At 28.2% G+C, this 19,870-nt stretch overlaps 1 protein-coding gene across 5 annotated transcripts; it reads right to left on the bottom strand.

The window, feature by feature from the left end:
- Positions 1–3,070: 3,070 nt before the first annotated feature.
- Positions 3,071–15,058, bottom strand: LOC145191538 (uncharacterized). Of its 5 annotated transcripts, XM_090066868.1 has the most exons (11): positions 13,708–13,935; positions 13,014–13,147; positions 8,597–9,771; positions 8,328–8,489; positions 8,000–8,203; positions 7,166–7,345; positions 6,447–6,551; positions 6,111–6,206; positions 5,357–5,888; positions 3,764–3,829; positions 3,071–3,552 (listed from the first exon to the last, which is right to left on the bottom strand). In XM_090066868.1, exons 3-11 carry the CDS (start codon positions 9,758–9,760, stop codon positions 3,347–3,349), a joined length of 2,715 nt encoding a protein of 904 aa, XP_089922994.1. In that variant the 5' UTR covers positions 9,761–9,771; positions 13,014–13,147; positions 13,708–13,935; the 3' UTR covers positions 3,071–3,346. The 5 variants fall into 5 exon arrangements, with proteins under 5 accessions (XP_089922994.1, XP_089922996.1, XP_089922995.1 ...); XM_090066870.1 differs by lacking the exons at positions 13,014–13,147; positions 13,708–13,935 and adding an exon at positions 15,000–15,023; XM_090066869.1 differs by lacking the exon at positions 13,014–13,147 and having other exon boundaries at positions 13,708–13,969.
- Between the last annotated feature and the right edge of the window lie 4,812 nt (positions 15,059–19,870).

Genomic DNA, 19,870 nt, shown 5'->3' with positions numbered 1-19,870 from the left:
CGATTAATCACAATTATTCGCCATCTTCGGATAATCATACATTTTAATTAAAAGATATATCTTTTAAAAGTATTAACCTGGTTTTTATTTTTTAAAATAAAGTTTTTGAATATAGAACTATACCATATTTGCAAATTGTATCTTGTTTAACTATTATTACGTCACTTTGTTTTAGGTAGATTCTCACGTTGTCTTTCTTTTAAAAAGTTTACGGAATAACTTGAAAGCTTCTTTTTTTGATTGTAAACTGCAATAAACTAGACAACTAAACAAGACAATAAACAACTAAATAGAAAACTAAATTTTTTTGTAGTAAATATATATATTTTTTTACAAGTCGACTAAATTTTCATAATTTCAATTTAAGCCCCTTAAAAATATATATTTTTTATTATTAGGCGTATCAAAATAAAAAGTAAAGTTTTAAAGTAAGTTAAAAAAAGATTTTTTCTAAAATTGTCATTTATTCTGTTACAAAATTCAAGTTTACAAGAATGAATGAATGTTCGAAAGAATGAATCATGTGTTTTTATAAGAATCACATGTTTCAAAAGAATAACATGTTTTAAATTCATTTGTGTGTTAGTTTACACTCGAGAGAATTTTATCGTTATATAATAAAACACAAAACCTTTTTTTAAGAACTTTTTATAGTTAAAATCAAGTTGGTGATGTTTTGCATGTTGTAAAAAACCAACCATAGAGCCAGTTTACGATGAGAAATGTTAGCGAGTTTTTGTATATTTTTCTACTTTCAACTTCAGATTAGAGCAATTTACTTTGATTTTGAGACCTATGTCTTTACACGATTTTTAACCAGTATAAAAACTCTTTATCAAAATCAGTCATAAAAAAAGGAGGGGTGGGGAGAGAAAAAGTCGAATAGTGCAGACAAACTAGCATTATGGCTATTATACAGGTACCTAATATCATAGCTAAATATGACCAAAAACAAGTTGGTCAAAAATTTCAGTTGTAAGAAGTCAGCTCATAAAAATTTGTGCAATTTCTAAAGCAGTTGGAAAATCCGTACGATCAGTATTTGTTTTTCCCAGAGCAAAAAAATCACGAACATATCTTCATAATAGAGCCTGATAATTGCGTTTGTTACCTGCCCCAGTGGGATAGGTGGATGACTAGACTTTTTATAAAAGTGAACATTTATTTGAATGTTCAGATGTAAAAACCCTTTAGCAAGTATCTAACCAAATACTTTATGTGCTTTAATTGGAGTTTGAGATTGGATGTCCTAACAGACTAAGGCACAAATAAACAAACCTATGAGAATGACCAATCTTTAAATGTCAATGATCAATTTTCAGAATGATAATTGATATTTCCCAAGAAGAAGCGATATTTCACATTAGAAATCACTTTTTCTCAGAAGATTATTTTCATGTTTCCATCCATTTTGATTTTAAGTGTTACATATGTGGGGATTTAAGAGCGGCTACAGAATTCATGGGCATGCACCTTGATTATACAAAAAGCTGCTGATTTCTCTGCGTCTAGTAAAAGTAGGTCAATTAGTTATACTCATGCTCTTGCTCAATGTATAATTTTCATCATTCATTTTTTGATCCATTATAATAACCGCTCCATACTATCAAGTTGGCTAAACTTTGTAAATGTCATGAACTATGATGAGAGCTGTAAATTAATGAGAGAACCAATTCGACAAACTACCGTATAGAAGAACATAAAACTAAATGAAGTTTCCACAAAATTGTAGAAAAGCATAAGGTGCAAACTACAAGATATTGAAAAAATTTTATAAGTATTTATTTCTCTTGGTTGCAATATGTTAATAACTTCTCACATTCTCATTTAGACTTTTCCTCAGAAATCTTAGAGACATATCAGGAGACATATCTTAGAAACATATCTACAATGGAAAAATGTTATAGGAGACTGAGTACCACAATAATTGAGTAACTTATGCTGATGAGAGACGAACCTGAAGTAGTTAATAAAGAGAATCCATGGCAATGAGGTTTTAGAAATGCATTCCACGATTGTTTATACTATCAAGACTGCATTTATATCCATGTGGTCATGGCTAGTATGAAAGATTTTCAGGGTTATCTAGAATTGAAAAGTTAAGAATTAAAAAAAAAAAATTAACACATTCAAAAATGGTTTATTGACATACAACATGCTAATATTTTGTGTCATGTTTCTAATTATTGAGCAAATTTATTTCGTGTTTCAATTGCTACGTAAGCAATAAATATATTATGTATAACAGGATAGTAAAAGCGGGACGTTTTCATCAAAAATCAGTAATTTTAATTAAAATATATATAAAAAGTTCTAACTTTACACAATCAGAAATATGATTATGAGTACTGAATATGACTGTGTAATGGTATCATTTAGAGAAATCTTAAATAACTTAACACTAAATAATTACATTTATAAAAGAAACTAATAAATCCGCTAAATCTATAAATAAATGAATTTACATTTTTTTAAAAAAAAACAGAAACAATTATATTCAAAAACCAGATTTTACTGTTGCATAAAAGCTGTTGTTTTAATTTTAAAGCTAAGTTGTTTTAACTTCAGAACCGCAAAGTTGACGAATGGCGGATAAAATTAAGAAAAATCGAAGGTTTTCTTTTATATGGAAAGCAATATTCACTTTGTTGGTAGAATCATCATTATCGAAACGACATTCCTTGTAAGAGAAATATCGATTCATATAATAACAAAAACGATATTTTTTAACATTTTATAAGAAACCAGAGTTTCACAACGAGCCTAAACGAGTTTAGCCGAACATAAAAAGCGCGCAAAATTGGTGACCACGCGCAAAATTGGTGACCCATATTGAGATCATCATGCGCCAATTGTTTACCAATTGACGCATGAGAATTTTTTTCCCAGGACAAAAAGTTCCTTAGTAATTCTATAGAACTTCTATAAGATTCGTGAAGACTTTTAAGATATTATTGAACTTTTTGTCCTGCGTTGATGGTGCAGCTTGACATGTCTCAGATTTGCTGTGAAACTCTATTTCAGTTGCCTAAATTATGCCACGATTCAAACACTTTTAAAAAAAACTTAGTTGTGCAATGCTAAAAATAAATTATAGCTATTTACATAAAAACTTTACCAAAAAAATTGGACGTTTTAAAAATTTTCCTAACAAATTTCCTTAAGAAAGTCAACCATTAGGATAATTTAGAGTCGGATTTAAAAACCCTGTATTGCTCTTTACTTTGTATCACAAAAATAGAGAACTGTTCTGGTCATTAGAAGCTAACTTAAATTTTTGTTATAAAAAATATTTACGATTATAAAAATTTTTTTTTCAGAAAAAAATAGTCCTAAAAAAAGAAACTCATGCCACCTTCTCAAATATCAAACCTTGCAAAGAATGACGAAGTGATCTGCTACGTTCCTTTTTATTCGTTCGACGAACAACTTGATCAGTATTGCTCATGTAAATTATTGGCTCCACTATGGTCGCGTATGAAAAAGTCCTAAATGTTTCAAGTTCGGTTGGATAAGTTGTGCTTACAGATTTTAAACGCATTCGTTTTCGTTCTAAAAAAATGGTATTGTAAAAATATTACCCAACATTATGTATTAAACTATATTCTCATGAAGATACTGAAATAGGAAATTTCAAATCTTTAAAAATATATATTTTCAAACGTCTAAAAAGCAATACTTTCAAACCACTGAACAAACTTTTATCTTTTTTCAAAACCAATAAAAATAATATTTAAAGAGAGAGAGAGGAAAAAAAAATTACCTGTAATATAATGATTATATGCGTTTTCCATTGCTGCAGCGCGGACCTCTAATGAAACATCAAAACCTAAAATAAAAAAAATAAAAAAACTTGTCAGAATAAAAAGTCCCAAACAATATGAAGTTAATGGGGATAGATTAAAATATTTTCACAGAACATAAATTAAAATATATAATAACAATAATTTCATATATACATTCTAATATATAATACTGTAATAGCAATAATTTCATACATAAAACATATTCTAGATTTACATAACATATAAACTGATATGAGATTGGGTATTTAGTATTTTTAGTATGAAAATCACCTTGAGACCTTTAGGTTTATAAATAGCAGTTGAAAGCAATGAAAACAAATTTTTCTTTAAACAATTCTTATTATTAACAAAAAAAAAATCATTTTTAATAACCAAATAATTTCTTTAACAACTACATTTTATTTTTATTTATTTCCATTTAAATAGTATGAGGAAAGCTTTTTAAAAGTTTGAAAAATACAGCAAAACTGAAGTTTAAGAATTACTAAAGAACAAATTAAAATTGTTTCAAATAAAAGTTCACTGAATTGTTTCAAATAAAAGTTCACTGAATTTCAGCATTAAATAATTTCACCCATCTTTTTAATATCCGTTTTTGCCATATCCGTTTTTTTTATATACACTAGTATATACAAAAAATTTATATACACTAGTATGTAATAGTGGCTAACGCCATAATATTTTCATCATATAGATTTAGGTATTTCTTTGATGTGTAGCTAAACACCAAAGAAACATCTAGATCAATATAATGAAGGTCAATAGGTTAATATTTACATTTTTGACTAAACAGTTCCGTCATAATGTTAATGACAACTTAATATTTTAAGTTAAATATGTGTAGCTTCATGAAACTAAGGCTCAGAAAATCTAATTAGATCAGCTAGACATTTTCTATCTCACTGCAGTGCAGACTCATGGAATCAAGCAGGAGCCATTTTTACTTTTCTAACATATCTAAGGTTTGATGTAATCCAAGTAATTTAAGTTAAAATTGTTAAGAAGTAATGCATTTAAGAAGCTTGAGCTGTGAATGCTTTGCAATATATTGAATACTTCTTCAAAGTATTCTATTTAAGCTTTATTTTTTATCTTGTTGTGAAAAACTAACACAGGTCAAATTTATGATTTTTTTAGCAAGCTTTCTTACAAAACTTATTAAATTTCTCTTGATTTAATAATCAGAAATCACTGACAATTAAGTAAGAAACAAACATATATACTATTGGATTAAGTAATAAATAATGATAAATAATAAATTTGTAAAAATTAACACTTACCATTGAGAGAAAAAAGCAAAAAAAAAAAAAAAAAAAAAAAGCTAAAATTAAAGATAGCATAGGAAACATGAAACACCTGAAAGGGAGAAAACAACAGAAAAAAATAGAGATTAAAGAAAAAAAGTTTAAATCAGAAAAGATTTTGGAAAAGACAAAAAGCAAAGAAACAGACAGATGAAGAAAAAATAGTTTTCATTCAACTTTTTTCTAAACATTTTGATACTCAAATTTAAAAAAAAAAAAGAAAGTTGCAATCAAAGTTAATGAAACCTTTTTCAATTTCTTCATTAACAAGACGTCTTTCTTCTGCCAAAGCACTTTTCCAAAGCAGTTTTGATTCTGTATTTAATGCAGAAAATGTGTACCATTTCTGACGCTTCTCACACCAAATTTTGAATAAATTGTTAACTATTTCATTGTTTATTGTAATTGATTCATCAGCTAAATCTTCTATTTTTGCTTGGTCTAAATCAATACGTCTTGAATATACCAGTGCTGACTTTTTCTGAGACTCTTGGTGTAGCATAATTAACTGATGATCAAACAAATATATGACATAATTATGACACTTATTATTTGAAATCTTATTAAGAGTCCCTTTCTGAAGTAACATACTACTTTTGATCACTAAGTCTTCATCTTTCCAATTAGAAATTGAGAGTTGCCACATGGCTAATTTATTAATATTTTCTAAACGCCTTTTACGTTCATTTATAAGTGAGGCAACATTTTGCATACAAGTTTGAGCTTCCAGTAACTGTTTAAAATCAGGATGGTCCACTGCAGTGTGTTTTATTAACTCCTTTGATAGATAAAATAGTAATAACAATTATTGCAATAATAATTAATATCATAAACATTTTAAAATTAATTCTATCTTGAAATTACAAATGTTAGCTGAAAAAATTTATATTTAGACAGTTAAAACATTTCTAAAAGCAGCTTAGCATCAAACTTTCATTAATCTTACAGCATCCTAACGCTAAAAAATAAAAAACTTGAATAATGGATTAAGAACATTTACTTTTATTTGTAACGGATATTTGCAGATACGCTGAACAGGAGACAATAGAAAGCCATCAAGAGATAAACGAATCATATTTTGACGTAGTCTACATGCCTAAAGAAATCTAATGATTAAAAAACTCATAACCGCAATGTCTGATAACAAAAAAGTTTTTAAACAAAGATTGCATCTTTATTGATTTTAAAGATTTTATCTTTATTATTATGTTTATCTACTTTTAAACAAAGATTTCATCTTTATTTTGTATCTTTACTTAAAACCTTCTTTGTTATCAGACGTAGAAAACAATGTCTTGTAAATAATCCTTTATAAAGTAAGAATATAAAAAAATACCTCAAAAAATACATTGATTTTTTTCTCTTTTGAAAGAACAGAGAGCCTCGCACTTGATCGTGGTTGATTATTGCAGTATGTGGAGTAAATTTCAAAACTTGATTTCTGAAAAAAATAAGCAATAGCCACAGAAGTTAACTTTTTATAGAACAACAGAATTTTGTTAGATTACTAAAACCTTTGGTATTGTTTTTTTTAATCTTAATATTTTCTAATCTAAATATTTGTAAACTTTTTAGAGATTTTAACTTTATTTCTATTTCATTCTTGAATAATTGTTGGTATTTCAGTTCTTTTTTTGTTTTTGTTTTATAAAAACTTATGATACTAGTTCTATTTTTTTTTTAAACTAGATAGTGTCACTTATCCTTGCCCTCTCAGATTGAAAGGTTGTTGTACTTTAATTAAAAAAAAAAAAAGAATTATAATTCTCTCTATTAAAAGTTAGTTATTTTACAAAAGACTTTGCTTTCATCAAGAAATTAAATCAGTTGATATGTTTTCTTCTTTCTACATTTGACACTTTAAAAACAATTAAACTGTTCATTTATTGATTAAACAGTAATTTTATAAATGATTAAAACGTAAAAATCTTTTTCAGTCATAGCATTAAAGTTATTAACAAAACAAATATTAAGGGAATTATTGAAAAATAGGAGTTATATGCAAACTAAATATTGAAGATATTTTTAAAAAGAAAATTAAAAGGACATTCTTACATGCTTCAGAAAAACAGGACCAACCACACTTTTTTCCATATTTTCCATGTTAACAGCATTCTGAAGATCAGCTAGAAAAACTTGGTGAAAAAAATAGAGCTCTTCAATATTGCTGAAAAGTATTTGCTTGTCTTCTGGTGTGAATAATTTTGTTTCTCCATCTACTTCCAAAACATAGCCCTAAAATAGGGAAACATTTATTTTGTATGTAAATAAGACATAATTTTTTTAAATTTAAAGAAAACTTTTGTAAACTAAATTATAAGTGCTTTAATCGATTAATGATTAATAAAAAAAATTTATCAAAATGTTTAGTAAACTTAAATGTAAATAATAAACGAAAACAATAAAAGGTCATGCAGCAACTCTTTGATTTTAATAAAGCAAGAACAAATAATGATAATAATACTATTAGGGAATCTCAAAAATTATGCTAAAACCCAGATTTTATAACTTTTTTTAAACATCTTTTGGTGCATATTAATGATACTTTGAGTACCATCAACTAGCATGACTTTGACCACTATGTTTTTGTTTCCCTGCAAACTATTTTCTTATTCAATTACAATCAATAGATAAAAAAAAACTACATTAGGCAATAATTTGTTAGAAGAACTAACCACAATAACAAAAGAAGAGATTTGCAGAGAAAAAAAATCACAAACAGTGGCCAAAGTCATCCCGGTTGACAGAACCTTTATTTCAAATTTAACACTTTTTAGAATTTTTATACTTATATTTGATTCAATATTTAAATAATTATATTTACTAACAAAAAAAACAACAAAAAAAACACGTAAATTCCACTAAGTTGAATATATTTGTAACTCAAACCTGAATTATGTCTTGTAGAAGCTTTACATATACTTTCTCTGTGTTAAGCAATTCCTCAACACATTTTGCACGTACCCTCATCATATGTTCCAAATTTTTGTTTGAAGCCAGAGGAAGTGGTGGTGAAGATAAGGAATCTTCTTTTAGGGGATATAACTTATCAAAATGCTCAGTATCTCCATCTACTTCCTGAGCAACTCTTAACTAAAAAATTTTTTTTAAAAGAAATGTTTTTTTTAAATTTTTTTGTGTGATTTACAGTGATTTTTTTAAAATAATTATTTAAACAAGAAAAAAACCAATATCTTGCAAAAAATAATTATTATACCCTAACATAAGATACAGGAAACCAACCCTGAGCTCCATTATGAATTCCCCACCACCAATTTTCATCATCTGTAAATAAAACAGATATAACTGCACCAGAAGAGAATGAAAGTTCATCTGGTTTTAAACTGCCATGGTCCCAAACTGCTTCTGCAATTATTACCTGTCATTGAAAAATGATTTAAAAAAGATAAATAAAGAGATATGTATCTTGTAAACACAACTTTTTACTATGTGTTACTTATATTAAGATCTATGCATAGTATTTACATTTACAGCAGAAGAAATTTTTTGCCAGAGTTTATCATCTTTCATTTGCAGTGGCTTTGGTTTTTCTTCTTCTTTAACAGCAGAAACGGCATTTTCGTCATTACTTTGACAATCTTTTGCAATAAAACTATCAAATTTATGATAGAAAAAATCTGAAAAAGTTCTTTTAAGGTTATTTGTCTTTGTCACTGTCACAACTTGTGAAGCTTTCGCTTCAAAACTTTCTTTTGATTCACAATTTAGAGCTTGGTCTCTTCTGTTTATTGGTTTTGGAACGGAAGGTACTGGTGGCCTATTAATCAACACCGGCGTTGATAAATAATGATTTCTTGAATATTCTAAACAACTGTGTGCTTTTTTTTTAAACACATTCGCATCCACAGTTTTAGGAGTTTCACATAATGAAAAATCTATGTCTTCATCAGATTGGCTTATGATGTTGTCGTTTTTATCTTTTGAAGTAACTTTGTATGCAGTTTCTGTTAAACAACGACGTTTTTTCACCTCTCTTTCTAAACTTATTTCAACGTAGTCATCGCTGTTATTCTCAGATATATCTGGCAACGAGAAAGCATATAAAAAAGGAACGTTTGTATCACACTGGTTTTTTTGATTACATTTTTCGTTATAAGGAACAATATCTGTTTCATTTAAGTCCAAACAACAAATTTCATTCTCAACAATGTCATGGTCTATATTTTGAATTACGTCCGTACAATCATTTTCATTTGAGGTTCTCGGAACTTCAGATGTTTCTAATTGGGAATCGCTATTTTCGCAATTTACAGGAATAATCAAGGAGCCACGCGAACGTCTTAAAGAATTGAATTTCTTTGAATTGAGACCGTTAATCGATTCGCAAGAGGACCATTGAATGATGTTAAATTGAGGATTACAATTAGTCTTTTTTTCGATTCTTTCTTTTGTTCTACCCAAACTTGACCAACGCTTCACCAGACTTTTTCTTTGACATTCATTCGAACGATTCACCTTAGGTAACGATTCGGTATTTTTCGTATTAATTGTAAAATATTTAGAGAACTGTCTTTGTTTTAAAAGTTGAAACCTTCTGCTTAAAGTTAGTAGAGGTGAAAACAAATTGTGTCCGTTTTTTGTTGTTATCGGACCGTGATCACACTCGCCATTTGACTTTTTGTCCATCATTATTTATTGTCCTAAATTTTAAGTTACAATAAAAAACATCATTACTCACGTTTTAAAAACAAAAATAAAAAAACGTTCTTAGTCGGAATAAAAAATACAAAATTTCATTTTTTTTTTCTAACAAAAGTATGTAGCACTCGAAGCTATTTCTTTTAGAAAAAAAATTTTAGTTAGCAAAAGCGGTGCAAATTCTAAAGGCGGTTAATTGTAAACAAAGAATGCATTAACAATAAACTTATTTCGGTTCAGTTCGTTCATTCATTAATAGATAATAACTCTCTAAGAGCAAGGAAGTTATATAAAGAAAATGGTATCGACAATTTCTTTAAAACAGCTTCCTCGCCATCTTTGTAAAAAAAAAAAAAAAAAAAAAGCAAAGAAACAACTTTCAAATACAAAATATCTCGTAAAAGAAACCAACCATAAATTCCAGTTTTTACTTCAAGAAATCTTTTTTTTTATAGACTTAAGTGAGTAAACGAGCTTTAGAAAAGATATCGATCGTTTAGTTACATATTCGTTTGCGAAAAATAATAAGTCTTTAGTTTCTTGATTTAGAGCGAACGTTAAAATAATTGCGTCGATTAAATAGGAAAACGTTTAGGCTTTTTTTATGCATCGCACGCGCGCGTGATGTAAAATTTTCCCATTAACGAGTTGGAATATTTTGGGATTTAAAGTTATTTATGGATAGACAAAAAAAATTTATACAAAAAATAACTAATTCTTGCCATTGTATTATTTCGTGATCAATATCGTCGTCCACATAAGCAATCAAACAAGTGCTTAAAATTTAAATATATTTATTAAATAAAACTTTTATTTTTTATTTTTACTTAAAAACGTTTCCATTTCAAATTCTTCCACCGTTTTTGTTCAATGAAAAACTAAATTTCCGCTTTTTAAACTACACTGTCTTGACTACACTATGTGTTTTAAACTACAGTGTCTTGTAACTCAATTTTAAACTCCAAACATCATGTAGTTTCTATAGTTTTTTTCTCCCATTCAGTTATCGTCTTCGCCCTTAGTTATAGGAGTTATCTTCACTTAGTAATCATCGAATGCACAGCTGCGATCAAAGTTAACACAACTGTTTTTGAGTTAAATTAACTTATGTAGCTAGAGTCTTGTAATACATAAATCTCAAGAAGAAAATCCTTTAAAAAAAAAAATTAGCTAGTGTAAGCTTTGCCTGGAATTTATTTATCTATTTTTTCACATTTACTTTAATTCAAACACTAAAAGATGAAAGAGATGATTGAGAAACGAAAAGAATCTTTAATTTGACACAGAAACAAAAATGATTAAGAAATTAGCTATTAATTTATATAATTATTGATTTTCAATTTTTTTTCTTGCGCATTTCATATGAGAATCTGAATGAGTGTATTTGAAGCTATAACTTATAGCTTTTCCAATAACTTTTTCCTTTGTTAGACTAACCTTTCGGAATCCAATAAACAGTGCGCTTAGATTTTTTACATTTTCTGTCACAAATAGTCACGATCCGCTGCACAGTGATCAATTTATGATAATTAAAGAGAAAAAATTTTTAACCACGGGAATCGGGAATTTGAAGCATGCTTGTAAAATTGTAAAAATACCACAGCCTACACACCAATTATTTTATTTCATCTTTCTTTCTTTTCTTTTTTTATTATATTTTTTTGATACGCTATTCTTCATCCTGATTTGATACCTGGTTTCTCTAAGAGGTTGAGGACATCAGTTAACAAAGAATAAATCTTTCTTACAGGTTTTATGGTCTGATACTTGATATTATTGGGTGTAATGAAATGAGCAACATTTTCGTAAGACCTTCATTGAATAGTTTTCTGGTGTAATGCTTTCGATTATACCCCATCTTTGTTGCAACTTTTCCTGTGTATCTTCTCCAAGCATACCAATTCGTAAGGGGAATGCAGTGCTTTTAAAATGACGCTGAACCTCTCTATTGGGGTTTTATCGGTCCCCGTGATGGTATCTCAAATTTGCAAAGAAACTCCAAGTCGTATTCCCGTCATTGGAATCAGCAAATCCAGGCTTTGAAATATCAACCAATAAGCCAAATTGTTCTCTAAATTGAGTCGTTTTATGTAACGTTTTAAATATCATACAGAAATAAGGCGTGGAATTTGCTAATATTTTTTGTCGGGAGTACTTGTCGATTGTAATTGAATAGGAACTAAAGAATTTTCTGAATCTGCCGTTTCAAATCAAAACCTTCTGAATCTGCTGTTTAAAAGAAAGTAAAGTTTAAATATAAGTCGTCATTGTTCAAAGCTTCAGATTGATGTAGTAAAGTACACGGCATAATGTGATCGACAAAGTCATGTAGAGAAACCTCAGCTGACATCGCTGTGATGGTAATATTTTTTGGGTAACATATTTTTCTCTTTAATAAGCTTACAGTATGGCGGATGAAAGTTTCTTAAGTTTTTTTGTAAACTCGAGATGGTATAAATGCAATGTCTTGACGTCGAGTTAGTCTTAATTTAGCAAATCCGACAATTAGCTATTGAATGACGAAAAAATGTTCAGGAAAGGTGAGGCTGCACTCCAGTTTCCTTCAGAATGCATTTTCTTGGAAGTAGTTGGTATAGTTTTTGTTTACTTCTTGATTTTACCTCATTTAATCTTGTGCGTTTACTCTTTTTAGATAAGTCACAAAACCTCGTTTTTGGACATCCTACTGTTCTTGTTGAAACAAACGTAGAAGGAGCAGAATCACCAATACAATCATTAATAATAGAGACCAATTTTTTATTTTGGTTTCGAAATCTTATATATTTCGAGAGATCTTTTGCCATAATCTTGAAGCATTAACATAAACATAACTTTTTAAAGAACGCTTATTTTGTTTGTGACAGACTCAATAGTCTCTAAAGCATGGCAAAATTCTTATTTAACGACTTTATTAGTAAATTGTTCAATAAAATATTGAATAAATCTGTATTCTGGATCGAAGCGCCATTACCTAAACAAATATTTTTTCTGTAAATTCTGTAAACTCCCGTCAGTTTATAACCAGTAAACTGGCGGGAAACTTTAGTAAAGGAATAACCAAGTTTACAATCTACTTCTTTGTACATGTAAACTTACGTTTGAATATACGTAAACGTACGTATGAATATACGTAAACAGCCCAAAGAAAAGAAAAGCTAAAATGAATGCTTCAGTACATTAACTTTCTATATAAAAAAACATCATTAAAATCATTCTTCTTTTTGAATGAACATAAAGCACATACCTTATCTAATAAGCACCATATTTTTCAATAAAATTGTTACCAATAACAATACAACAAAATATTGAACATGCGCGTAAATTAGCAATAATGTAATCGCTTCAGTAGCGTCCGTAGACAACTTGGGAGTAATGTATCTATTGAGTTATAAATTTGAAAATGTTAATTTTTTGATATTAAAACTTTTGTAGTAAATAACTTTACTTCGTTAAAATTTCACGTTTTTAAAAACTATTGACACATCGAAAAGAATTAATTTTGAAATACTAAATTCTTAAAATTGATCAGTGTGCGCCGTGAGTACGATTCAGTTAACACAATATTTAAATGGTTACCATCATGAAATATGATGAATGACCACAAGTCAATGCCACTACTATATAACTTTATAAACTACATAGTTATATATTACATAGTTCAGCCTGAGAGCTTTTTCTGTATAATGCCTCTGCATTTAAAGCAAGAGGTGAAATCCTTAACTTTTACCCCCTGCTATAAATGATCTTTTCTTTGGAGACGGTTATTGGATTATGAATAGCGAAAAAGATTTCTGGTAATTATAGCGCTTGTGAATGTCAATATAATCAAATTAAAGTCACATCGAGATTGCAAAGATTGCCAGTTTCCTTGCATAAAAGTTTTGTTATAGTACATATATTTAACCAACCCACTAAAAGTAATTTATTTACATTCTTACCAACACAAAAATGAAACAAGTCAGACGCAACGACGACAGCGATGAAGTCAACGGTAAAAACTCCAAAAGGTCTTCACCTCGCGGGATTTATTTTAACGCAATTAAAAGTCCGTATAAAAGAAGTAAACCATTAAGTAACCTAAGCTTCTGCTTGAAAATACAAATGTAGCTCATGGGATACGAAAACTCTTGTTTGACAAATTTAACTTCTCGTTAAAATAAAAATCTGCTATTATTTATACATTTTTTTGTTTCATCAAAGACTGCGATGGAAACTTTATTATATATAGCAAAAATTTTGTCAACTCTAAGAATTTTAATCCCACCGAAACGTTTAAGCGCTTTAACCATTATTTACATAAGATTACTTTGGTTTGTAAATTTTCAATAACGCTCCATTTTTTTGAAATATTTTTTACTTAATACTGAAGCAGGCTTATAGAAAAGTCTGGGAAAGCGTGCTGTTAAGTAAAAGTTCAAAATTACGTATTTTAAAATTGCATAATTAAAGCATTTCAGATACCTTCGTTGTTATTAAAGAAAGTGCATACTTTTTTCTACGTTAATGCGTCTTAAAGTAAGGATGAATTTTAAAACATTGATAAAATATCCTCAAGGTAAAAAAAAAATAAAAACGTTTCGCCTTTTTTTTTCTTGGTTTCAGCCTGAGGCACTAAGTAAATTAGAAACAACGTCAGTCTTAATTAAGATAATTAAATAATTAAAAATAATTTTTGAAAAAAAAAAACAGGAAATGAATCAGATCTCGTTAATTTTTAACAAATGGGATCTAAAATATTCAATAGAAAAAAATGTAAAAAATAAAAACATTTAGAATGACACTGAAGCACAATTTTTGCTGTAAAACAAATATAAAAATCAACAAATAAAAATTCAATATACAAAGTTAGCACAGTGAAAAAGTATAGCGATATTTTTCAAATACTACATTATTAAAATCAAGTATTAAAGTTATTCTCAAATATTTTTATAGCACTTTATCACGAATTTTTTTCATCTACCCATTTTCTTTCAAAAAAACATTTTTTAAAAACTGTTTTGTTTGAAGAGCTTTTCTTTTTATATAATTTAAAATCTTTCTGCACAAAAGAAATCATGAAGTTGACTTCATGCCCTGAGCATGTTTCTACAATAAAATGCAAAACAGCCGGCATGTTTAACAGCACACGTGTTAAGCTGCCCTGGTTAAGGTTAATTAACTCTTTCTACAAAAATAAATCTTCAGGAATACCACACTTAAAGTTCGATTCGATAACTTAAAATTCTTTTACCTTTGTCTTGATAACTTAAAGTTCTTTCCCATTTGTCTTGATAGTTTAAAGTTTTTTCACATTTAAAAAAATTTTTCGTAAATTTCTTACACCTGTTCTTCAAAAATGGATGTTTGACAAAAAAAATTTTTTTTCCACTTGCTGAAAGGATATCGTCTCAAAGCAAAAATTTTTGAATGTAGTATTGCTTGACACCAACCCCTTAAACAATGACCTTTAGTTAATATTATGCAGATGAATGAATCTAATGAAATAATATTTTGAAAAACATTTTCCCATAGGGAATAAATCGTTTTTCGTTGGTGAAGAAAAAATTCACCCAAAGTTTTTCTCTTTTTGTTTACACTTTTTTGTTTACTTAAAGTCTTAAAATTTATTTAAAAGATGGAACTACAGTCTTTTTGCAAACCCTCATAGCGGTAGAATGAAATAGTGTCGATAGAAGACGTTTTTTTTCTTAAAGATTATTTCAAGATGCTGGACACTCTAAACATAAATGAAGATTGAAAAAAATATCTTTCTAAAAATCGCTAATAAAAATTTTTTGTTATATAAAGCAAAAAACTTTGATATTTCCTTCAGTACCTCTCCTTAAGTATTGAAAATCAATTAATGATTAAAATTCGAAGTTCTTTATCAACAATTACTGGTGTTAAGTTGTATTTATAGTGTTACTGCTGCGGGTAGTTTGGGTTCTTCATTTTATGTAAAAAATTAGTACTTAGAAAAAATCAAATTCGCCCATCGGTTGACATGTTGTCATTTCCGTTGAACGAGATGTAACAGCAAAAAGAATGTTCCAAATATAAATTAATACAGGAAATGAAGTTCACTGGTACCGTCATAAATTCTCGGCAATGTCAATAAACTTGATTGAATTAAAAACCCTTTAAATTAAACTGTAATTTTTTTTTTATAGGGGAGTGGTTTGCTCAAAGACATTTAAAGAATGAACTTTTTTTTAAAAAAAATCACTTCAAAGTCTTATAGTGTTTGTTTGATAACTTAAGATTCCGGAAAGTCAATTCATTTTTCTCATGGGAGAAGCTTGGTTGATTCTTTTACCAAGAATTCTGGTAATTAAGCCATACTGGGTTTCTTATTAACCAGCCCTGACAACTCTCTTAATATTCACTTTTTAAAACATTGTGGGTAGTAAATAATGTATGTATAGTTTTAATGAAAAAAGATATTTCGATGTTCAAGGTTTTAAGAGGCATAAAGCATATTCAAATTTCTAGTATGTTGATACTGGTGACTAAGGATGATAACTGGTGTCGAATAAGGATGATTTGCAAAAAATTTAGGTATTTGGAGGTAACCCAAGCCCGGCCCGGTCCAACTACTAACTGCCCATTTCAATGAACTTTAGCTAAATCATAAATTTTTTTTTTATTGTATTACAAACTTGATAAAAATTCATCAAAAGATTTCAAATTTTGATCAAAATTCTCTTTTCGTTTCAGATTTATGACTTTTAGTGAATTTAAAATTTTTCCTCTCCCTCCCCTCATTTACCCCCTAAAGTTACTTTAAATAATCATAAGTTTTAAACGAGAAATTTTTTTCAATGAAATTCGGAATCTGTAGATAAATTCAGATCTAGTTTAATATAATACAAAAAAAAAAAATTAATGAAAAAAGGAATTTTAGAAACTATACCCAAGGGAGGATTTTGTGATTGTCTCAAACACCGCAAAATTATACCCACACCCCCATATTTAGAATTTCAGAAGTATTTGGTGATAGAATTTTTCTTTTAAAATATTTTTAAAAGTTTTTTTTCCATTTTAAAGTTAACAAACAGAAAAAACAAATGTAGTTTACATTACTTGCATTTATTACTTTTTTTTTATTGAAATAAATATATGTAAATAAATATATGTAAATAATATAAAATTAATTTAGTATAAATAAAAATAAATAATGCAAAGCCACCTTTAACTATTTACAATAAGAAACAGTTAGCCGTTGCAAATTAATAATAATTGAAATAATAACTTCTCACACGCGTTTATATAGAAATTGATAGCATGATTATGGTCATTAAATGAACTTGAAAATAATTCTAATTTTCATATAAAGAATTTTGAATTAGTCTCATTAGAAAGACAAACAAATAAACGCGGTGGAGGAGTTCTTATATACGTTAAGGAAAACATTGCGTATAAAGTTAGAAGCGATTTGAGCGTTTCTGCCAAAGATAAAGAGATCGCAACCATTGAATTAATTATTAACAAAGGAAAAAACATACTTATAAGCAGCTGCTATAGGCCACCTGACGGCGCGTGCAAAAATTTTAGCTTTTATTTGCAACATAATATAGTTCACGCTGGTAACAACGAAAGAAAAAAAAACTTTATAATTGGGGATTTTAATATGGACTGTCTTATTTATAACAAAGACAAAAAAGTGAGAAGTTTCTATGATGAAATTTTTTTAGCTGGCGCAATTCCTTTAATCAATCATCCAACTAGAGTAACAAAAAATTCTACTACTCTCATTGATAATATCTTTACTACAGACACCATATAATAACTCCATCCAAAAAGGTATCGTAAAAACTGATATATCGGACCACTTTCCTATTTTCCTAACCCTTAACACAACAATATCAAATAAAATTAAACAAAATAGAACTGTAAAAAAACGAATTTACAACGACAAAAAAATAAATGATTTTAAGCATCAACTATCATTACTTCATTGGGGGCACATCAACTCTAATGAAGATGCAAGTACTATTTATAATAAATTCTTTGAAACATTCTACTCAGTATATGACGCGAACTTTCCAGTATGTAAAAAAGTTATAAGTCATAAAACCTTTAATAGTCCTTGGATTACAAAAGGCTTAAAAAAATCTTCGAAAATAAAGCAAAAGTTGTATATTAAATATTTAAAAACTAAATCTTCTGCAAATGAAAAAATATATAAAAATTATAAATATTTATTTGAAAAAATTCGCAAAAATCTAAAAAAAAATCATTATACTAATCTGATCAATAAGTTTAAAAACAACTCAACGCGCACCTGGCAGATAATAAAAGAGATAACAGGAAAATCAAAAAATCACCTAAGTTCTTTACCACAAACTATAAAATTTGAAGATGTAAATATATGTGAACCGAGCAAAATTGCAAACATATTTAATAAATTTTTTACTGAAATTGGAACCAATCTCTCTAAAAAAATTCCTATGACCGAAAATTCGTTTGAAGACTACTTGTGTCCTATAAATAAATCTCATTATAACAATGAGTATTCTTCTGAATTATCCCACGACGAGCTCGATATAGCCTTTAAATCTTTAAAAAGAAATAAAGCTATTGGTGCTGATGAAGTAAGTGGTAATATAGTTGCAGAATGCTATGAAAGTCTGAAAGATATTCTTTATAAAGTGTTTAATGCATCTATAAAACAAGGAGTTTTCCCGGATCAATTGAAAATTGCGAAAGTCATACCAATTTACAAACAAGGCGATAAAACAAATATCAACAACTATCGCCCGATTTCGGTTCTTTCAACTTTTTCAAAATTGTTGGAAAGAATAATATATAATAGAATATTTAAATATTTTGACCAAAATAATATACTATATTCCAAACAGTTTGGCTTTAAAAAAAATGTTTCAACTGAGCACGCAATTATTCAATTTGTTAGGGAAATCTCAGAATCTTTTGAAAAAAAACAATATACCCTAGGAGTCTTTATTGATCTTTCGAAGGCTTTCGATACCGTTGACCATGAAATATTGCTTAAAAAGCTCGAATACTATGGAATCAAAAACAACATGCTAAAATGGTTTCATAGTTACTTTTCAAATAGAAAGCAATTTCTTACCTATAATGATGGCCTTCAAAGTGACTATATTGAAATAACCTGCGGTGTTCCACAAGGCTCTATTCTTGGTCCTCTTATGTTTTTAATTTATATTAATGATTTTAGCAAAGCAGCTAATCTTCGGAGTATTATGTTTGCTGATGATACAAATTTGTTCTTATCAAACAGTAATATTAATGAGCTGTTTTCTGATATGAACAAAGAACTTAAATGCGTATCTGAGTGGTTTAAATGTAACAAATTGACCTTAAACCTTGATAAAACAAAATACATTCTATTTCATCCTATATCTAAAAAACGTTTTTTACCAACAACGATGCCAAAAATTCTTATTGATGAACTAGAAATAAAAAAGGAAACTTTTACTAGTTTTCTTGGGATTTATCTTGATGAGAATGTTACGTGGAAACCACATATTGACTACATTTGTTCAAAGGTTTCTAAAAATATAGGAGTCCTCTATAAGTCAAGAAATTATTTAAACAAAACCATTTTAACCCAACTCTATTACTCATTTATACATAGTTATATTAACTATGCAAATATTGCTTGGGGAAGTACAAGCAAAAGTAAGTTGCGTACTCTTTACCGTCGTCAGAAACACGCAATACGCTTAGTTTGTTTTGAAAACCGACTTACGCATTCAAAGTTTTTATTCAAAAATATAAAAGTACTTAACATTTATGAAGTGAATGTATATGAAATATTATGCTTTATGTTTCAATGTAAAATCAATCCGTCCTTACACGTTTTTAAAGATTTTATTACCTTAAAAACAAAAAATAAGTATACACTACGAAATGATAACTCACTCTTTGAACCCTTTTGTCGAACAAAATTCAATCAGTTCTGTATAGCTTATCGTGCACCCAATCTCTGGAACAAAATTGTTTTACCTAATTTTGATTTATCAATTACCTTCCCAGTCTTTAAAAAGAAATTAAAAAAATTCATTCTCTTTAATGACAATATGTTGAAATACTTTTAAAATTAAGAAATTTGTATAAACACGCTCTTTTGTTTTTTGT

Source organism: Hydra viridissima, unplaced genomic scaffold (assembly GCF_058129835.1).
Source record: "Hydra viridissima isolate aposymbiotic clone 2 unplaced genomic scaffold, HvirCarnegie_v1 scaffold_11, whole genome shotgun sequence".
Lineage (NCBI taxonomy): Eukaryota > Metazoa > Cnidaria > Hydrozoa > Anthoathecata > Hydridae > Hydra > Hydra viridissima.
Note: the sequence above shows the minus strand (reverse complement) of the source record. Positions and strands in the feature narration are given on the sequence as shown.

Bases quoted from the DNA above. Each gene is read 5' to 3' on its own strand.
- LOC145191538 (XM_090066870.1), bottom strand. From the start codon at position 9,760: ATGATGGACAAAAAGTCAAATGGCGAGTGTGATCACGGTCCGATAACA. The intron at 8,204-8,327 runs GTATAATAATTA...AAAATTTTTTAG, and splicing joins TTCCTGTATCTTATGTTAGG to TTAAGAGTTGCTCAGGAAGT. The intron at 6,552-7,165 runs GTAAGAATGTCC...TATTTTTTTCAG, and splicing joins GTCCTGTTTTTCTGAAGCAT to AAATCAAGTTTTGAAATTTA.